Here is a 22098-nt window from a genome sequence, read left to right as displayed (position 1 = left end):
CTGCACTTAAAAAAAAAAAAAAAGTTTTATTGCAACACATCACTGTCATACCCTCATTGTTTTGTGCCCTATACCTGTAGAATTGAGTAATTGTGACAGAGACAATATGAACTGCAATACTTAAAATTTCTTTACAAAATGTTTGCCAACCCCTGTACTAGACTTATAAGGATTTGAATTTCCATCAGTAATTTGAATAGTTGGCTCTTACATCACTCCAGAATTTTATAAAACTCCTTAAAAATAAAATTCTTAAAATAATTTTTAGCCGGGCTCAGTGGCTCAGCCTGTAATCCCGTGCCTTTGGGAGGCTGAGGTGAGATGACTGCCTGAGCCCGTGGGTTCGAGACCCGCCTGGGCAGCGAGACCTCATCTCTACAATAAATCAAAAAATTAGCCGGGCATGGTAGTGCGTGCCTGTAATTCCGGCTACTCGGAAGGTTGAAGTGGAAGGATCGCTGGAGCCCAGCAGGTCAAGGCTGCGGTGACCGGGAGCAGCCACTGCACTCCAGTCTGGGCGACAGAGTAAGACTCCAACTAAAAAAATAAAATAAAATAAAATAAAATAAAAATAAAATAATTTTTAAAACTTCAACAGTTAAATAAGTTCTTTGTATTAGAATACAGCTAAATGTGATGAGAATGTATTAGTAAAATTTGGAAACTTAGTACACATAAGACCCTTGGAAGCATGCACCCACATCAAGTCTGCTAGAAAATCTGACTTCTTGAGGGTAGCATTTGGGAAATTTTCCGTAACTATCATACAGGATGTAAAGAGGCATCCTGACAAGCACTGTGATGCTCACCACTATTTATAAAAGGATAATTTAATTGTTTCCTTCATGATTTTATTATAAAATCTCATTTTTCACTCATTTCTTTCCTTCTCCAAGCCTACATGATGATGGCTATTATTAAATATAGCCATTTTGGAATTGAGGTTGATGATTACCTTAGCCAATTCCTAATCTCTGCATTTCAAAGTTTTGGCAAGTTGTCTGTTTTTTGTTTTTTGGGTTTTTTTCTATTTTCATTTGAGTTGGAATCTAACTCTGTTGCCCATGCTGGAGTGCAGTGGCATGCTCACGGCCACCGCAGCCTCGACCTACTGGGCCCAGATGATCCTTCCGCCTCAGCCTTCCATGAAGCTGGAACTATAGTGCAACCACGCCTGGCTAATTTTTTGATTTATTGTAGACATGAGGGCTTGCCAAATTGCCCAGGCCAGCCTCAAACCTGTGGGCTTAGGCAATCTTCTCACTTTATCTTCCCAAAGTGCTGGGATTATAGGCATGAGCCACCAGGCCTGGCCTAGTTATCTGATTTCTGCAGCATTTTCTACCTAAATGCATGAGTTGGCATGAACCAGAATTTCACTTAGAATAGACTTGCTATAGAGTACTCATGAACATCTACCATGTATTTTTTAGTATGAAAGTAGGTATTCAGCAAGGGATACCGAAAATTTTTTATGAATTTTTGTTGGTGCATATTTAGCATTTTAGTACTGTGCCATTTGCATATATGTCATTTATACATTATTACATTAACTCTATGAATTACATATACTTTTACTCCCATTAAACATATGTGTTACCTATTATGCTTTCTGGCAGTAGATAGAGTTTTATGTGCAAGACACTTGTTAGGGAGTAGCATTGATGGAAGTAAAGGATAAGAGCACAAAAGTCAGAGAGGGAACTCAAACTGCAACTCAGTCCTAGCAAAACGTTGACCCAACCTAGTGAGTCTTTCAGGAATGAGGATTGGTCATCAGAAGAATCCTATGTCATGGCAAAATGGTAAACCCTTTATACCTCTGTTTGCTTAATCTCCAGGTAATCCCTGGAGAAGGGACTCCCTGAAAGTGAGGTAGACTAATAAAAGTAGGTAGCTGGAGGCTCTCTAGTGGCCATATTCCTTACATCTCCACCATTTTTTCTTGAAGAGCTATCACCACAGCACATCTCCTTGTCTATTATGGATAAGAACACTGAAACTGTGTAGTAATAAAGTAATTTGATTAAATACACGCTGCTATCTATCTAGCTCCAAAATCCACAACTTGCCAACACACCTCTCAACCTATGAGTCTTCTGTTAGGTAAGTATATATTTGTTACACATTCAGTGATGTAAACACTATAGTGGCCTATCAAGTTGCCTGAAGTATTGTTGTAGTATAGTAAACCTGGTTATTAATTACCAATAACTATCAAATTGTATGTATTTGTAAACTATTTTAAAATAAGTGACCTGAAGTGGAAAAAATAGCATAAGAATCTTGAGGGAGAGAGAAAAAAAATCTTGGAAAGTGCTGAGCTGGGATTTAAAATCAGCTTTTTTTTTCTCATCGATGAAGCCTCTATCCCCTCTAGGGAACAAAACTTAATAATAATGCTTATATTCTAAGAGAAACAAGGATGCTTGTGTAGACTGAGCCATGATATCTACCATTATTATACTTATAAGTCAAAATAAATCCCCTATTTTGCATCATGACAAAAGGAGATTGACATTGTTATCTGATGTTCAAATATTTATGAGAGGCATTTCAACCAAGCCTTTATTTTTTTCTTCCATTTCTACATTCTGGTTTGACATGATGTATTATACAACCTTGCTTTTGATAAAGGACGATCAGATTTGACTTAATGTTGCAGAGAAAAACATAATATTGCATATTTTAAGAAGAGATCATGGTAAAATGGAGAATTTCTATTTTCATCTATCTATCAAATGTTTATTAGCTCTCTCCCTGGATATATGAAATCGGCTTGATGGGAATGGGATGGGTCTAACTGAAGTGCCTTTCAAATGAACTTTCAAATAAACCTCAGGGTACACATCAAGTTTGGGATAATCTATGTTGGTAGCATCACAATAAATGAGAATAAGATTTATGAAAGTCCTGTAAAAAGGTCAAAGTAATGGAAGATACATTTAATGGTACAAAAGACAGGAAATGGCCTAAATGCCCTTCCAAATACAAGTGTCTGAAATTGGACAGAACGGATATGGAAAGGGAGCAGGGTGCAGACCCTGTTAAAGGGGATGATTTGTTGATTGAAAACCAGGAAACATTTCTGGCTAACCTCTTGGACATTACGTACATGATCTTGGGCTTTGCACTTGTTAAAATGTACAAGACCAGGGTTAGAATGCATACATAGACATTGTGTTTAGGAATGAGTATTTTTGGTGTATAGTATGTCTTCCTCTGGAAAAAGTTTCATCTGGCAGAACACTAAAATGGTGTGCTTATGTTGTTACTATTGTGTATTAGACAAGAAAACAAGTCATTTCAATATAAATTTATCAAAAACTTGTAAGAGTTAACAGACCACATTTTGTGCACCAGTTAATTCCCAGCACTTTCCATAAATCTTTAGCATTTGCTAAATGAGCCTGAATGCCCAATTAAAGTTTCAGTGTATGTATAAATTTATGGCATGTAAAAAAAAAACCCTGTTTTGATATAGTTATGCACTACCCTTTTATTGATTTTTGGGTCTGTATACTTTCCAGAAACATCTTTTTTTTCTATATCATGTATGATTTTAAACAAAATTGAACAAACATAAATAACACCATCTTCATATCGATCCAACATTTAGTACGAGTTTGTTATATGACAGATACTACAGTCAAGATGCTATCCATATTATCTTACTAGCTCTATAACTGAGGAAAATGTGTATTATCCTCATTTTACAACTACAGACATTTGGAGACAGCATCATGTATATGGGCTACTCTGCTAATTTATAGGAAAGATTAATGAAAAGTTAATATAAAAGGCTTAGCAGAGAGGCTGAAAATTAAGAAGGATACAATAAGTACAATAAATCCATTACTAAATATGAATATACTGGATATAGACCAATGGTCCAGACTGCTATAGAGTCATTTTTTTCTATCACACTATCTCTATTCTATTATCTATCAGGATTTACTAACCTTGGCTCTATTTATTATGGTGAGAATTCATCATAGACATTTTCAACTGCTTCAGAAAAGCATTTTTTAAATAAATGAAAGATAATCTTCATGTCTAGATTGCCCCTGGCTTTCTTGAGTCAATGTGAACCTATGGACATTCATGGGAATTAGTTGGTATTCCTGTGTCTGCAGAGTAAACAACATGGAACAAGATAATCATGAACGGTTCATTGTGAAAGATTATTTTCCTCATAAATTCCAATCTCTCGTCATAGAAAATCACATACCAGAGTTAAATTACACATAGCCACTGGAAGTTCCAGATTCAATGTATTTCTAGAAGTGTTTAATCCTTTTCTTCTAATATTTATGTGAATATTCTTAACCCATTTCTTGTATTTGAATAATTACACAGAAATGGCTAAAAGGAAATAAAAAAGAGATTTTTTTGTCAATTTGTAAAGCAATATAGATGACTGAACATGTTATAATCCTTCTACAGGGGAGTTTCTTCAAGACTCCGCTATTTTCTTTACTTTGTGTATCCAAATAATCACCATATCTGGTCTATTTTACTTCCATAATTTCTAACTCGAGTAATTATAGCAGCTTCATTTGCTTATCTCCTGTTTTTGATTCCTACACAGCTGCCAAGGTGATCTGTAACTCAGTTTAGATCTGTACTGTCCAATATGCTAACCACTAGTCACATGTGACCCCCTTGGAGTTAGAGTAAGTTGATTAAATTAAATAATCATTTCAGTTCCCTGGTGACACTCACTAGAGTGCAAGGGCTATGTAGCCATGTATAACTAGTGATTACCAAATGTGATGCACAGAGTGCATTTCCACCACCACAGACATTTCTATGGAATTCAGCCATAGTTTAGATCATATCACTTTCATTATTTTTTTCAAGTGCTCCTACTTCCTATGAAAAGAAAAGGAAAGAAAAGTTCTTTAGCATAGTTTCCAAATCCCTCATGATCTATCTACTCTTTGATACCCCTCCCCCTTTGGCTCTTGAACTTCACCCATACCACCCTTCTTTAGTCTTTAAACACATTGAAAACTGAGACTTTCCATATTTGCTTTCTTATGATAAGAGTAGTTTTGTAATGTTGTACACATATCAACCCCTTTATTGTTTTTTTCTTTCATGTCTATATCACTATTAGCTTTAAAAAGGCTTACTTAATTTTATTGTCTTTCTCTGCATACAGATCAAGTTACATGAGAGCAAGACTATGTCTGTTCTGGCACCTAATACAAGGTCTTCCACATAAGAAATATTCAATAAGGATGAATGAATGAGCAAAGGAAAGAATGAAATGGATTGAAAGGATCGGAAAGGAAAGGGGAGGTGTATCTCTCCAATTTTAGCTCTCATCACAACTAGTCTGGGCCTTTAATTTTGTAGATTTATAAACAAACTAAAATCCTCTCTGCTGAGTATGCTCTCCCTATATGGTCTCTCTGAAAAATCCCTACTCTCTGCATCTCACAACAGATGCTACCTCCTCCTGGTGCCATCTTTGACCAACACCCACTCCAGCACATGCTTTCTCTCTCTCTGTCGCTCTCTCTCTGTCTCTCTCTCTCTCTCTCTCTCACACACACACACACACACACACACACACACACACACACACACACACACACACTTCCCAGTTACATTTAGAAATCCTTTCCACTGCATTGCAAGCATTACTTTATTACAGAACTTGTCACTTTTTATTCTAAGCATTAAGAAAGACACAAACGATGTGTCTGAGAGGAGAGGCTTAATTTTTTTTAGAACATTAGGCATCATACTTGGCAACAAGAGGCAATCACTAAAACCTTGTTGAAATTAAGTAAAAAATAAGAATGAAAACGTAATCCCTTCACAGTGTGTAAAACTGCATTCCATTTTTATATTTTTGTTACTACATCATCGCATTTAGAATACTCAGTAATACATGATTATTTCCTGACTCAAGGAAAAATATGTTTGAATTTTACCAAAGGTATTATGTAAACACTAAAGAATTGATCATGAGTCAAACTTGTTGTGGGATTTACTCTGGGGCAATTGTTTTTTGTTCCGATACTGCATAAAATTACACATGAGACTGTGGTTTTATAATCTTATTTTTCCAAAGTATATGTGGAACAAACTGTCAAATAACGCACACAGTGAAGAAATGGGGCCCCAAATGAACTGATTTTGATTTAGAATCTGATATTTCTGTGCTTACTCCGGAATAAAGTAAAATATACCTGAGAATAAACGTGTTGAGTTAATTTGTTTCATCCACTGCGTGAAAATAGCAACTGGAAATACCACAAAGTTATGTTTGTCGTTGTTTAAAAAATACCTGGATATTTGGTAGAGAGTTGTCTACAAATAATGATAAATACTCATCATGACATCCCTTTTAAAAGTATAAGGGAATCTAAACTGTGTTATGTCATTTGGACTGCACCTTAACCTGTTGTGTAGGCAATTCTGTTGTTCTTCCTTTTTTGATGAGGTAATTGAGTTTCAGATATATAAATTGGCTTAGCAGAGAAGTTAAGAATAGAAGAATTATTCCTTAGAGAAATCATCAGATGTTTCAAAAATGTAGTGGAAAGGATGCAGTTAAGATTTTTTTTCTATATCTGTTATTCATTTATTTGAACATTAGATAATGAGGATGGCTGCTTGTATACACTCCAGACTTAACATACAGTTTGCTCATGTTGTGCTGGAGTCACGGGGAGTAAGGACAGAAGACTCTTTGACATTGGGAACTTGATTCTGAAAATTCTAAAAACATTATTGGCATTGTCACAGACTGACTTTTTTTGTTGCAAGTGAGAAAAAGTAATAGAGCAGGAGATGGAGGTTTTGTGAGAGCATGCATCATTGAGTATGGAGAGAGAGGAGGTAGGAGATGCTTTAAAATACATTAAAAATATACATACCATATATATATATATGTATATATACACACACAACAAAAAATCTAATGTAAGTCTACACACACACACACAGGAGGTAGGATTTTTGTGCCAAATCTGAAGTGTATGTAGTTGATCTGTGTTGAGGAAACATACTCGGTAAAAGTTGTTATTTAATATCAAAAGTAGCAGCAATGCAGAAGTATGCTATTTCTCAATGCAATAATATTAAGTTGGCCATTTTAACCTATTCTCAACCACTGCACCAGTGGTATTTTCTTCAAGTTATTTCTGATCTCTGTAAACTACTCTGAATTGAATAAGCTGATGACATCAACTTGTGTCTGTGGCCAGAGTACTGTGTGCTAAATTGTTATCTTTGAACAAGATGCTAACCACCAGGTATGAATTTTCTTAAATTTGAATTTTTAATTCCACAAAACAAAATGATGAATTTGTTGGCCTTTCCTTCTAATAAATGCTACTCTAGGCTAGCGGAAGAGTGGCATTAAAGTCGTTCAGGTTATTTTTTGGATTACAAATCAGAAAGTTTAATAGGACTTCTGTGAACATTGATTATTAAGGGCAATGTAGTTTGAAAAACCTATCTGTTGCACTAGAAAAGGACTGTCTATTTCTAAAACTTCCATCATTAGAATTAGAAATTGAGCCAAGGAACTCATTTTCTCACATGGCACTTCCCACTGTGTTAATGAGAAGTTTCTTCCCATTGTGGCAGGAAGATGACTCTTCAATATGCTTACTATTCTTCTCAAAACGAATTCTTTTGTCTTATGCATCTCAAGTAATTCAGTAAAGGAACAGCAAATCCAATACATGCACATTCTTAAGAAATTAGAATGGAGACTTCAATATTGTATGTAAAAATAGTAGGCCTTTTTAAAACTATAAATGAGAAGGTATTGTCCTTTTCAATATGAAAAGTAGTATCCAAATTAATTATTTCTTCTTCTTCCTTTCTTTTTTCTCTCTCATATACTCCTTTCCCTTTCATTTACTTAGCACCATATTTCACTTATAATAATAATAGTTCATGCTCAATAAATGTTTCCACATCCTTCCAATAAGCAGTTATTGAATAACTGTAGTAAAAAATCTTAACTTCTGTGATATTACATGAATCAAACATTTTCTCCTTGTGCTTAAGATCAAAAATCAGGCAAATGTCTATAGAATAATAAGAGAGAAAATTCTTAAGAAAGGGAAGAGGAGCACTGCCTGGGGTCAGGTGCAAAAGGCTCCTATGGGTGAGAAGTGAGCTAGAAGACCTAATATAGCTTCTCATCTCTTCAGTTTGGAATCTGTTCTATAGAGGTACCCAGAGTAGCAGATGTTTTGAAAATGGCAAGCACTAGTATAGATAAACACCTCAAAGAGTTTGGGAATACTTTTCAGGTGTCACTTGGGGAATTCTGTCTTTTCCACGGCTACTAAAGGATGTGAATGGTAGTTTTTATTTATATCTTTCCATTTCTGGATTTTCATCTCCGCCATCAGTCTGAACGTCAAGAAATCTCCTACAGGCAAAAGAATTGGCTCATCATTATTTATTCATTTTTGTATCTAATGCGAGTTATGTATCAATTCACTTAATGCAAAGCACCACTCTGAATTAGATACTTTCTACTGCTTATTGATGAACACCTGAGATTAATAGGAGATAACCTTGTTTCAATGAGAATTCCCCAGGTGAGATTCGACTAAGACTCCCTGGCTTCTTAGGTTGCATTTATTGTAGTACTATTCAGAAGGACACCGGAAATCCAAAGAAAACAGTCTCTCGAGGGTCTAATTCTGAGACCTCTACCCCAAATCATGACATCCTGAGAATTTATGTTACACAGAAACATTGGATTCTAAAATTTAGGTCATTACTTCAGAGTTGTTATTTTTAACCCACTCGGTTTTTTCCTTGAATGTACTTTCCATGAATTGAATTGACTTAAGAAAAGAACTTATATCAGAGTCTTATAATTAAGTATTGTCTTTTATTGCTGCTGTTGTATCTGTATCACACAATGGAATAATTGGGAACAGAGGGAAGGAAGTCAGATGGTGGTGGAGGGTGATGGCTTTGAGGACCAGGAGATGGTAGGCTGACACTTTGCAGCTAGAGATGGAGTTGGCACTACTGTGCTATGAGGATGGGAGTTGAATTGGTGGAAAAAGCATCTTTTAAGTACGTTCCAAAAATGGCATGCTTTAAAAAAATGATTAATCTTATAACTAAGATAAAAATCTCATAGAATACTCAATATGAATACAAAATTCAGCCTCCAATAAACCTTTAAAACTGCAATAGTCAGTACAAGGACAGATATAATGGTCAATTCAAGGACAGAGAAAAATTAGTGGAAAAATAAACCCCTGAGATGATACTGGAAATAGTAGTATCAGCACCTATTTCTTCCCTTTTCCCTGTAGTATCTTTCATCACTTGAATGATGTCTTCTGTGTGCTTGTTCCACTAAGATGAAGACCCGAATGAACTTGTAAAAGGACAGAGAAACAAAGAGTGAAAAAAAGCTAGTTTGGACCTGAGAAAAGGTCAAAGCATAGTAGAAATCTTATTTTTCCTCATAAATAATATTATCATTAAATATTTAAAAAATATATATTTATTGAGTATTTTTTGGTGTTAGTTCCTTTAAAAAATGCTTCATATACACGGCCTCATTTAAACTTCATAAATCATGTTATGATCTCCATTTTGCAGATTAGGAAACTAACAATATGCTTAAATCACATATATGTTAGTAATGAAGCCAAGATGGAAACTCAGGAAATCAGACTGGAGACACCATGTTCGTTATCAGGATATTATGAGCATATGAAGGGCCTGTGGACTAAGACTTTTTTGGCAGCCTAAGAAAAAACAGCCAGAAATTCAGGTCATATCCTCAAACAACAGAGCAGAATTGATGAAAAAATTAAGGTAGATTAAAATTTTACCCAGAGTTCTACAAAAAGATGAGAGAGAGAAAATTTTATTCCCTGGCTTTCAAGAAAGGTCTAAATTCTTATCATCTTATGTAATAAATCATATTTAAATAGATGTATAGCATTTTAATATTTGAATGTTTATGATAATGTTCAAATCAGTAAATTCCAAGATGAGAAAAATGAGTACTTGTTAGACTCTGCTTCTTAGTCTGTTTGTGGCTGTTATAAAAAATGAAAAGTACAGAGTAGACTGAGTGTCTGATAAACAATAGAAATTTATTTCTTGCAGTTCTGACTTTGGGGAAGTCCAAGATTAGCATGCCAACATAGTTGGGTTTTGGTAAGAGTCCTCTTCTGGGTTGCAGACTATCAGCTTCTCATTGTGCCCTCACATGGTGGAAAGGTGCTTGCTAGTTCTCTGGGTCTTTTATGTTGGAACTAACTCCATTTGTGAGGGTAGAGTCTTCATGTCCTAATCATCTCCCGAAGGCCCCATCTTCTAATGTTATAGTTTGAGAGTTAGGATTTCAACATATAAATTTGGTGGGGAGGCAAACACGTTTTCAAATCATTTCTCCATGTGTTACAATTTGGAGTTTAGAAAATTGAGTACATGTGTGGGCATTTGAGGATGTCACCATCATACAAATGATGTGAGAGCCCTTGGCATAGAGCGATACACAGATGTCAGCATACACATATTGGTGAAATGTGCCACACATATCATCTCATCTGACCTTCACAACAATCCTATTAGTCAGGGACTATTACTATTCCCATTTTATGCATGAATATGGTAAATCCTTCTGTGGTTTGTTTATGCATTAACTTCAGCATGAATCATACATAAGCATTCATTTTGGTTCTGCTAGTTACCAGCTGCGTTACCTAAGATGTCCTAGTCTCTAAGAAATATATTTTTCCTTGTACCCATTATATAAGAAACAAAAGCAAAAATAATGGAGGAAGGAAAAGATATCTAGCACTGTGCCTGATACAAATTCAGTATTTAATGCATACTTGTTGACCATACTGTTGAGTCAGATTTTTTGCACTGTTTAGCCATAACCAAGAGCTGCTATCATAATGTCTACTAGGCAATAAAATGTGTGAAATCTCTACAGAGGCAGCAAGGAGTTTTTCAAAATAGTTGAGGGAGATTTTAAGCTGAATTCTTAAACCAAGTTATTTTTTCCCCGTTAAGTTTCTTCCATTGTGTAATCTTGTAATATTATGACATTTCTACCTCTGATCTTACTAAAGGGCTGTATTTATAGCCTATTTTATAAATTCCTATGACTCACCCCATAATGTCTGTCATGAACTGGAACTTTAAAAAATGTAAAAAAATATCCTTGCCTTTGTTAGAGCTATGGAAGTCAAATAACATGCTAATTTTTTTTTTTCAGTTTTCTGCCATTTACAAATTGTTGTGGGAGGGAAATTCTTTATTATTCTGTAAATAAGGAAGTTTAGTAAGCTTTTATTTAATGAGAGGTGATGATGATGTTGAACATAAGTGCCAGAGAGTAATTTGTGTTTTATTTTTAGTCTTCACAACCACTTTTAGGATTTAAATGCTTCATATTTTTCCAGCAAAGAAATTGAAGCTCAATGAATTTGCTAATTATTGCAGAAACAACTGTACATAAGCAATAGAGATACAATGTATTCCAAATCGGAGATCTGCATGTCACATATTTGAATAAGGGATTAAATAAACAACATTTTTTTAGTGCCAACTTCCAAATGCCCCATCATTGCTTCCACTGCTTCTTTGGGGCTAGAAGTTCTAGGCAATTATAGGATGGCAACCAAATAGCCATAGAGTGTGTTTCTGATTTGGGATTCATGAGTATCAGTGATTAGACTGATTCTTGTTTACTGTGGCCTCTGGGAATTGGTTGATGCATGAAAGTGTGAAATATCAGCAGTGAGTTAATAAAATTACTAGATCAGAAATGCCTGTAAAGTTTGTTTATGAATATGATGCAGAAAGTGATAATTAATCCTCTGGACATTTCTTAGTTCTTTTAAGAGTCAGTGTGTATGCAGTATCTAGAGTAAAGCACATGTTCATTCAGTTATTTTGCAGTAGAACTTGGAACATAACTGGTTTAATCAACCATCATTGTTTTCCAGGAAAATGGCTTTTGGTCTTCTTACCATAATACAACAGACACTAACATTTTGCAATAAACACTTCCTCATTCTCAGGATTTTGTTGAGAGCACAGCTAATCCATATCTGCCTCTGGGTTTTTAAATCCTCTCTGAATTTTTTCAATTATCCTGGGGAATGGGGAGGGAAGTGGTTTATAAATGCCTGGTGTATAGACACTAGTCAGTATCTTAGTTTTATTTGTAGCTAAGTTATTCCTTAAACTACAGTTATAATTACATTTTTTTCAATTTATTTGTCATTACAATTAAGTACATTTTAATATTATTCCAAACTCTTTAATGACTTGTCTTTCATGGGGAGGATTTTTTTAAGGTTGCCTTTATTCAATGTCCTATAAATCTAATATAAGGGGTATGTATATCATGTCTAATGAAAAAGAAATAGCTAAAAGGAAAAAAGGAATAATCTGTATTTTTTCTATGTAAACCTATATTTCTATCTCTCAATCAATCAACCTATCTATCTTTATAAGTAGATATAGATGCAAATGAGTAAATGTATACATACACATATTATGCTGGCAATGTACTCTACTAAAATATTATAAATACAATACTATAGTTAGAGGGTTACAACATTGTTTTTATTTTCTTATAATAGAATAGTCTTATTACTGATTATATAATAAATATTAGTAAAGGACATGCATAAAAAATAAAATGTTTTGGTACCAACTAACCATAAACCATGTTCCTGATTTTATGTTTAATGAGTGCTAATGAATAGGGAGATTTTATGTGCTCTTCTTAGGAGATCATCTCAGTCATGATGGTCTTCTTCAGTCCTCGCTCCTTAGATGTGATTGGACACATTCTTCTTTGTGACATCATCCTATTCTGTGTCAGTACATTTAACTGCTTATTTATAGGTCAACCTTTCTAAGTATGCCTTGTATTCCTTAAGATGTCATCTTTATTGAATACAACATTCCATAGCCAGAAAAAAAATCTTGGTATGGAGAAAAGACATCAGTAAATGTCATGAAAAATAATTTCTATATTACCTTGATGCTTAGTGTTCTTGAGATGTTTGCTTTAGAAGCCAAACATTTTACTTATTGTCCTATCTGAAAGAGTTTTCTCAATAAAGGCAATACTAACATATTCACTTGAAATTCTCAATTTAGTAGAATGTAATGTTGTAAATATGTTAAAATATTTATTCTGACTTTCAAAAGATAGAGAATTAACAACCATCTGATTTCCATTAACTGACTAGAACATCTAGATACATACTTTACTTAAAATGAAAACAAAACCAACAAACTACCACCACTAACAACAAAATGAAACTCCATCAATGCAGAGCAGTCAAATTAAAGTTTAACAAAATATGTTTTTTCCTTAAAGTGACATAAATAACATGCTGCCTAGTCCCATCCTGCTTTGGGCTTGAGTTCATTGTTTTATATGATATTTTGTGGCAACTGCTAATTATCATAAGCTGTCCAATAAATGTGATAAATTGTCCAATTAACTCTTCATCAGCATCCATTTTTGAAGATGCTACCTATTGAAACTGATGGCAGTTTATGACCTACGTGTTGCACATGTAGTTAATTGCTCCTTGGAAAATAATTATTAAATTTCTTGTGCTTCATTTAGTCATTTTGTTTTACAAATTATGATGCCACTGAGTTTCCCAATTCATTTGGCTTCACAATTATGGCTCTCCAAGGATTACTAAAGGTCTACTGTGGAATGTATGGATCAAATAAACATCGAAGTAGATTACAGATGTATCTGTTTTGTAGGTTTTCCATCGACCGGCATACTGACCTGGAGAGGCAGTTCAACATTAATGCAGACGATGGGAAGATAACCCTAGCAACACCACTTGACAGAGAATTAAGTGTATGGCACAACATAACAATCATTGCCACCGAAATTAGTAAGTGCCTGAGTTTGTTCATTTCTTCCTTGTGTTACTGATTTTAACTTATGCCTATTGAATACTTGATAAGTGGTTTCTATTTCTGTTAGATACTTTGGCATTGGAACTTTATTTTTATTATTCCAAGGAGTCTTTAAATGTTATCATCTCAACAGAAAATAACTTATACTGTGGTATATTATCAAGAGTGCAAGATACATGAGAAAGAAGCATCATTATATCCAAATGTTCTTATATTCTATATTCATTATTCAGCCAGCAAAGACAATGTTTTGCACTTTAAAACATGGGGAAAAGATTTAGTGTAAAAAGTAAAATTTAAGAACTATAAATTATAGTTTAAATAAGTGGACAACTAATATGTATAGTACAGTATACACAATATAAAAATTATTACTAACATATTTAAATCATACACATACTCATATTCATGCAGAAAATATATAAATAAATGCCACATTGTCAATACATACTATTTTATGGAATTTATTGTTTTGTTTTTTGGAGTTTACTAATTTTACACAGTAATAACAGACTGTTTAAGATTGTAACTTCAATGTATATTTAATATAAATGTTTTCATAAATCACAAAAAATTTAGCTATTTGTAATAGAGCAAGATAGTCTGGAGTTGTTAAAATAGCATGTTAGTCTTTCTATTAATTTTTAATGAGCATAACTTTTTTTGCACTTAATGAAACTACTATTGAGTCTCTAAACAATAATTACACAGTGAAATTTAGTATTATACTACTTTGAGAGTTTGCACTCTGCCTCATCAGTTTTTATTTCCCAGAAACATGCAAAAAGGGGCATGATGTTCATTTTATTTCCTAACAAAATACATTTTGCATGTTATCTGAAGATGTCCTTTCCATAAAGGACCTGATTAGACGTTCAAAATTGTGCACAAACTTAAGAGAGACAATAAATTCTGAGGGACTTGGGGTAATGGGAATCTGAATCAGGAAATAAAAGTCAACATTAAGAAAGAATCGTGGGCACACATACCCTATAGAGGAATATAGGCAGTACGGTTATATGCCCTACAATTCACTCTATTTTCTTTGGTAGCTATTGTGAAAAGAAGGTAAACATCTCTAAAAAAAAAAAAAAAGGACTAATTTGTATAGAAAAGGTTAAACCAGACATTCAGGAGGCGCATGATTTTTTCTTGTTCTGAGATATGAGGGCGATTTCCTCTATGGAGCCTTATTAAAAGAAAATGTGTGTGAAAAAATGAAGATTCAAGGGTGAAGAATGTCTGATTCTTATAGCAACCTCGAGTGCAGGCAAACAACATGCAGTCAAGCTGATAAATAGTTTCAACTCTACCAAACTCTACTTCTAGATAAAGACAAAGCCTTAGAAACTTTGGTGTTTTTTTGGCTTAGTAGTACTATTTCTTTTCCTAGTGTGTTCTGTTTTCCTTGTAACACTGAGTAGAAGCAAACAAAGCATATTATTTAGTGGTTTTGGTTAACCCCAGTTAAAAGAGTATAGACATCAATATTTAAAATTCACTATGTTGAAGCCTTATTATCACCTTAAGTCTGCAGACGAAAAAAAAAAAACTGTATCTATTTAGATTGGTTTATGGCTTTATAAAAATATTGTAAGAACTAGTTTTACTTAATGTATGTGGGCAGTAATTACTTATAAAATAATTTTCTCATATATTGAATACAACCTAGTAGAGTTAAACTTAATCTGTTATACCTTTTTTTTTTTGAGATGCGTGCCTTTACATAAATCTTCATCAAGGTTGTCCCAATGATAAGCAGTCATGGACTCAAAGAAATGAATACACAGAAAAAAGGCTTAAGAAACATTCAGGAAAATCCAGAAACAAAAGACTCATTTGCAAGGAACCCCAGACAAGTAAGGGAAACAGATATAGAAGTAGGTGTTCTAGAAAATCGAGCTGTAAATTCCAGAATGACAAGGCTACCGAACCCAGTCAGGGAAGACACTGATTAGCCTATTCACTCAATAATTATTCATTAAGTCTTTTCTATTTACCAAGTACTCGTCTAGTGTCTGGAAATATAGCAGAGAGTAAAATAGGCAGCAATCCTGCTCCTTTTGGAGTTTTTTTTCCAGTGGCATCTGGAAGTACCTACTTGACAAGGTAAACTAGAATCTGCTGAGACATTCCCAAAGAAAGACACAGAGGTAAGAAAGAGATTTTGAGTGTTGGGAATTCAAGAAGTTCCATGTTGATGGTGTGAAAAAATTCAACTAAGGACTTCCTGCAATAGTTTATGATTATATTAGAAGTTATTTCAAAATAAATATGAAAGAAATCAAGCTTTTATGTATATTTGTAAAATAACTAGTCAAGATTGTTTTATAGTGGTATTAAGATTATTATTATAAATACAACATAATCAAATTGCAAAAAATAAACAAAAGTAGACCAAATACAATTTTATTATGTTTTCAGAGAAATGTGTCAAGTATATACCAGATTCAGGTTTATTCAGTTGGTTCCATATAGAGAATGAAAATAGCATATCTGTTCCCACATGATGAGCCTCAGCTTTCAGAATTTAAAATATATAACCCAAGCAAACATTATTCTGTTCAAATCAGTGTGAATTGTCTTACTTTTTTTTTTTTAACCTCAGAGATGGAAAACTGCATAGGTGTATTTTGGTCAAGAAACAAATTTAATTCTGGTTAAACATCTTAAGAAATATTGTACTTTGCACTTAGACATCAGTCTGATTTTTTATTGAACTTTTTTAGAATCAACAAGAATGATAGTACAAAAAGAACTTTAAATTTTAGTTGAAAAATAAAAGCTATAGGGAACATAAATCTGAAAACTGTAAAGGTGCAATTAAGTCATCTTTGTCCAAATTCACAGAAGGAAATAGAAATAATAAGATCAGAGAGAAATCAAGAAAAAGTGCAATTATTGTTAAAATTGCTTAGAAAATTGTTTTGACTTGGTTTGATTATTTAGCCCATCATAAGATGTTTATCTTACAAAGCCACAGATCATGTCTTGGGAAAAAAAATATTAAAAGGAAATTTATTGTATTCACCTGATATAAATATTTAAAACCATTCAGTATAACAGAACCCCGTAGGGGAAAGTTCTAATAATCAAGAAATATTTATTCCAAGGAGAACAATTAAAATTACTCTCAGAATGCCATCTCAGCAGAGAAAAGATTTAAGCAAATGAAATTAGGCTAAAAAGTGGATTTAGGGAAGTCCATTCGTTATCTCTCAATGAGAATGAAGACATTTTCCTCTATCCTCTTGTGTCCGATTCACTTAACCAAGGCTGAGACACTTCACTGTGTTTATTATCCAAATATTTCAGTGGTGCCAGATCTATCCTACCATCATGATCAATGGGCAGATCTTATCACATGAGCTGGCAGTTAGATGCCTGTGTGCTAACAAGAGATTAGGCTTGTATAGTATATCTCTACTAAGTATCTCTGCTAGTAGCAACCCCATCCCCTGAAACTACAGTGCATGACTGCACTTTACCATGAAGGCAAAGATTTAAGGTAAATTTAGCTGACCAATGAAAATAAACTCTGAAAAAGTATTATGTAAGTCCTACAATGTATTAAATTCTCACCACAAGGAAACTCAGGCACAGGTTAAGTAACTTACAAAGGTTCCATACAGAGCAAGGGATGGGGGTGGAGGCACAAGAACGGACATTGTTTAACTGCTGAATATATGTCCTTAAACGCCTTCCACAGAAGCCTCACTTTGATCCTCTTTCCTCTTTATCCTCCTGCTGAATTTGAACTTCTGACATTGCCACATCAATTTACTGAAGCATGTGAATGAAGTAGCTTTTTTGTGCAATGCAGAAGGCTGGGGCTGGGACAAGGGTGATGTGAAGGAAAAAACACACACACATTATTAGATCATCTCCTCTTCTAACATTTATTACTGAGTAGTAATATTGTCTGGCAGTCATATCAGAGCTTTGGAACTTTAAAACTGAAATGTTATTCCCACTATATAGATTGGTAAAATGAGGAACAGAGAATAGAGGACACAGCATAGTACATTTTAAGGGACTGTATTTTTCAGTGAAGATCATTGATCTGAATTGTCTTGATAATTGTTTAAAACAAATAAAAAATAGTATTGGACTTCATTCAAGACCTATTAAATTAGACTATCAAGGGAGAGATTCAGGAATTCATTTTTTCAAAACTTCATCGTTCCACTCACCACCAAAAAAATGTATATTAAAAATTAACAATAAAAGCCGGGCTCGGTGGCTCAGCCTGTAATCCCGTGCCTTTGGGAGGCTGAGGTGAGTTGATTGCCTGAGCCCGTGGGTTCGAGACCCGCCTGGGCAGACGAGACCTCATCTCTACATTAAAATCAAAAAATTAGCCGGGCGTGGTAGCGCATGCCTGTAATTCTGGGTACTCGGAAGGCTGAGGCGGAAGGATCGCCGGAGCCCAGCAGGTCGAGGCTGCGGTGGCCGGGAGCGGCCACTGCACTCCAGTCTGGGCGACAGAGTGAGACTCCGACTCAAAAAAAAAAAAAAAAAAAATTAACAATATTGCAAAGGACAGCAAAGAAAAATTAGGCGTTTGGGGTTTGGTTTTATTTTTATTTTTCTGTGCTAATTATGTGACATTTCACTCAGCTGAGATTTGAGTTAGGGCTCATCAGATGAAAGAACATGAGAAATGGTCATAGCCACAGGAGATACAAAAGATATTGCAAGAGTGAGGAAAACAATTTGCTTAGAGTAGAGTTTCTGCAGGGGCATTCTGGAGGCCTTGAATGCCGATTTTAAAGTGCATCCTTCACAGAGTGCTTGATGGTGTGGATGGGAAGGGGCAAAACTCTCTATACCTGGGAGCAGGCAATTGGCAGTTACAGAAATCACACAGCTATTGGTTACCTGAAAGTATTTCAGAGCAGGAAGCATATAATTGCCCATTAAATTAATCTCTTTGAGTTAGCGATAATGCATTGCTCTGGCCCACTACAGTGGGCTGAACACAATATTGCAAATGAAGCTTTTTGCTAATGATGGTTAAATCTCCCAGGGAGAACACTAGTTTTATAACACTTAAGGATTGTTTCTTCCTGGCATGGAGCCCAGTTGCCAGAATAATTGTTTTACCCAAACCAGGCTACGCTACTTAGAAAAACATATATCTTTATAGGCAGCTCATTGTTTAGAGGAATCTCGGGTTCTGGAGTTGGATAAAGTTGGAATCATGACCACGTCTTGGTTTTCTCATGTGTGAAATGGAAATAATAATTATTCTTTAAACTCTTGAATGTTAGCGAGAATTGAATGAAAAGTGAGTATACTATTGTTTCTTAGCACAGAATCCATCTATAATCTTTAGAAAGCGATGCATACATTGATTATGCACTTGTTATTAATTAATCTACTATGGGCTTTGAATAACTACTTCATTTAAAATTATTTACTTAGTTTATATCCTCTGTTACTGTCTCCCCTCCCCACAATAAAATAATTGGTAATTATAGCCCGTATAATGTTTCTTCTACGTTTCATAGCAAATATGTTTATTCATTGACTTTCCTCTTGCCCTTGGTTGAGGCATGATAGATTGAGCAGTGGCTAAGAAATGGCCTTCAAAATGAAGCAGGCACAGGCTTCAGCAGACTGATTGGACTAAAGACTTAAGATTTTATATCAAATCCTACTCAAAATATGTCAGTGTTCCCCATTGCCTATAGCATAATCAAGACTAGGGCTTCTTTAAGACCAATATCATTCCCTTGTGTAGGATGGAGTGGAAGTAGAAGGAGGAAAGCTATCATCCACAGAAGAGAAGAGGTGATAAAAGCCTGAAGTAGGTAATAAAATTCATATTCAGGAGGGATTTGGGGCACTCTAATATCACAGAGATTGTAGCAATGCCACTGATAAACCTGTCTGGGAATACAATCACAAAGCAAGTTCCCAACCTCAGCTAGGTAGGCAAGTGTTGTAAGACAAAGATCAATGTCTTAGAAAACAGGGATATAATGAAGGGAAGTGAACAATAAAATACAGGAAAGTAAAAGAGAAGCTACAAGTTCCTGGAGCAGGAATATAAAACACAATTCCTTATAAGGAAGATTTGGTGTCAATGTCATTTCAAGTCCAAGGGGGTAACTGATGCAGGCCCAAAATGGATGCAGTTTTGTTCATAGTCCATATCAGTTTTATTTGGATCCCAGTAAATCTTCTGGTTCCTTTGCTAGTTTAGAGCTGCTTGTTTTTTGCATATTGACTTGGGAATTTTAACCTGATTTTTTTTCTTTGTTCTGCAACCATTCTCCTTTGTTCTTCAACCAATCTCCTCCCATGACCTCTTCATCTCCTTATTCATCTTTTTCCACTTGTTTCTTCTAGTCTATTTAGAAAGAGCATACAAATTGAGAATGGATTTTAGTCAGACACTTATTTAGGTTATCAGTACGATTAATTGACTCAGTCCTAACCTTAAAAAGGAGGTAGGTAAGATGTTCCTGTCCATATGTCTTGCCCTGATCTCTCTTTATAAACCACTTTCTCCACAGCCTCTATAGTAGCTCTTAGCATAAACAAAGGATAGAAAGAAGGGTAGCAGTAATCACTAATACCAGCTTTCCAGGTGCAAATTGCCACAAACTGGCAACTCATAGCAAATAGTCATCTCTGGGTTTGGTATCAGATAAAGAAGGCATAGAAGACCCTAGATATTTGAGCAGATTATAAGGAAAGAATGATATTGGATGTATTACCTTCAGGTTTTGGTATTGCTTTAGGGATGGAGAATTCATAAGAACTTAGGGAAAACGTACAGATATCAATCTGAAAGTCATAGGGAATAAGGAAGGAGTTAAGAAACAACACTTCTAAGTCTGCTAGGATGGAATAATTACTTTTTCATTGATCTGTGCTCACCCTGTTGATAAGTTGCTTAACTTCTCTCTGTGACTTAGTTTCCCCATTGAGAGAATAGAATGTATTAGTACATCTTTAGAGGCAGGTGATGAAAAGTAATTATATTTCAATGTCATTTTGCCTAATATAAACTTTTAATAATATTATCAATGATAATATTAATTCTAATGTAAACTATATTTTATAATTATTATATAATTAAAGAGGACATGCAAAAATTACTATTATTATCATCAAGCAAAGCAACCCAACTTCATTCCCAAATTCTCCCAAATTGTGAATTTTTTCAGGAATTAACACTTTGAGATTGAGAGGCTTAATTTTTCACAGTGCCATGTATTCATTAAGAGAGTCTTCTTTCCTCTGTGGTTCCTAAGTATCCTGGCCAGGTAGCCAACTTTAAGAGCTCCTTTTTCCACCCCAAACCAAGTTCGTTGACAGAACTGTTTTCTCAGTAAGCAGTAGAGGTTATTAGTTAAGGACATAAACATGAAGTCAAATTGCCCCAGCCAAAATATTAGGTCCAACATATGCTATATATGTGACTTGAATAAGTTACATAATCTCTTTATGCCTCAGTAGCTTATATTTGAAGTTTACCATGAGAGTTAAATGAAATAACATTGATAAAGTGCATAAAACAGAACCTGGCATATGCTAAGGACTCAAAAATATATATTTTTTTCTCTCCACTCTAGTCTCTCCTTTCCTTCTTTTCTATCTTTCTCTCTGTCCTTTACCAGATGAAACCTGGTGCCTGCAACCTCTCACATCCCATACCATCACAATCTCATGTCTAAACATTCTATCCGTCATTCATTTTCTCTTTTTATTGCAACCACTTAGGCTTAGGGAGAACAATAACTGAAACAGTCATACAGAGACTTTAATATGTATTGGTATGTATATTACACATACATCTGCTGTGTATATGTATATTACACATTCATCTGCTGTGTAATATACAATGGCAACATTTAGTGACATAAAGCAGTAAACACTTATTTTGCCTGGTTCTGTGGAGCATCTGTGCAGTTCTCTTGGTTTCAATTGGTTTTCTTACTCTTTCTGGTCAACTGATGGCTTTTCTGGGGGCTGGAAGGTCTAGTTAGGCCTCAAATATGTATATTTATAAATGCAAGACATTTAGTACAGGGTATCTCAGTTGACACAGTTTGTCTCTGCTCCACATGGTCTCTCATCCTCCAGTGGATCAGGTCAACTTCGTTAGTGGTGCTCTCAAGGTTACAGGAAGCAGCAAAAAAAACCCCA

At 34.7% G+C, this 22098-nt stretch overlaps 1 protein-coding gene across 3 annotated transcripts in view; it reads left to right on the top strand.

Moving 5' to 3' along the window:
• Nucleotides 1-22098, top strand: part of CDH8 (cadherin 8) — a 416549-nt gene that overhangs the window by 246894 nt on the left and 147557 nt on the right. For all 3 annotated transcript variants that reach the window (XM_008057004.2, XM_008057005.2, XM_008057003.1), the window contains exon 8: nt 13774-13910. In XM_008057004.2, the coding sequence (XP_008055195.1) occupies nt 13774-13910 (137 nt within the window). The remainder of the gene's footprint in view (nt 1-13773; nt 13911-22098) is intronic.

Source organism: Carlito syrichta, unplaced genomic scaffold (genome assembly GCF_000164805.1).
Source record: "Carlito syrichta isolate Samal-C Ts95f unplaced genomic scaffold, Tarsius_syrichta-2.0.1 Scaffold302601, whole genome shotgun sequence".
Classification (NCBI taxonomy): Eukaryota; Metazoa; Chordata; class Mammalia; order Primates; family Tarsiidae; genus Carlito; species Carlito syrichta.
Note: the sequence above shows the minus strand (reverse complement) of the source record. Positions and strands in the feature narration are given on the sequence as shown.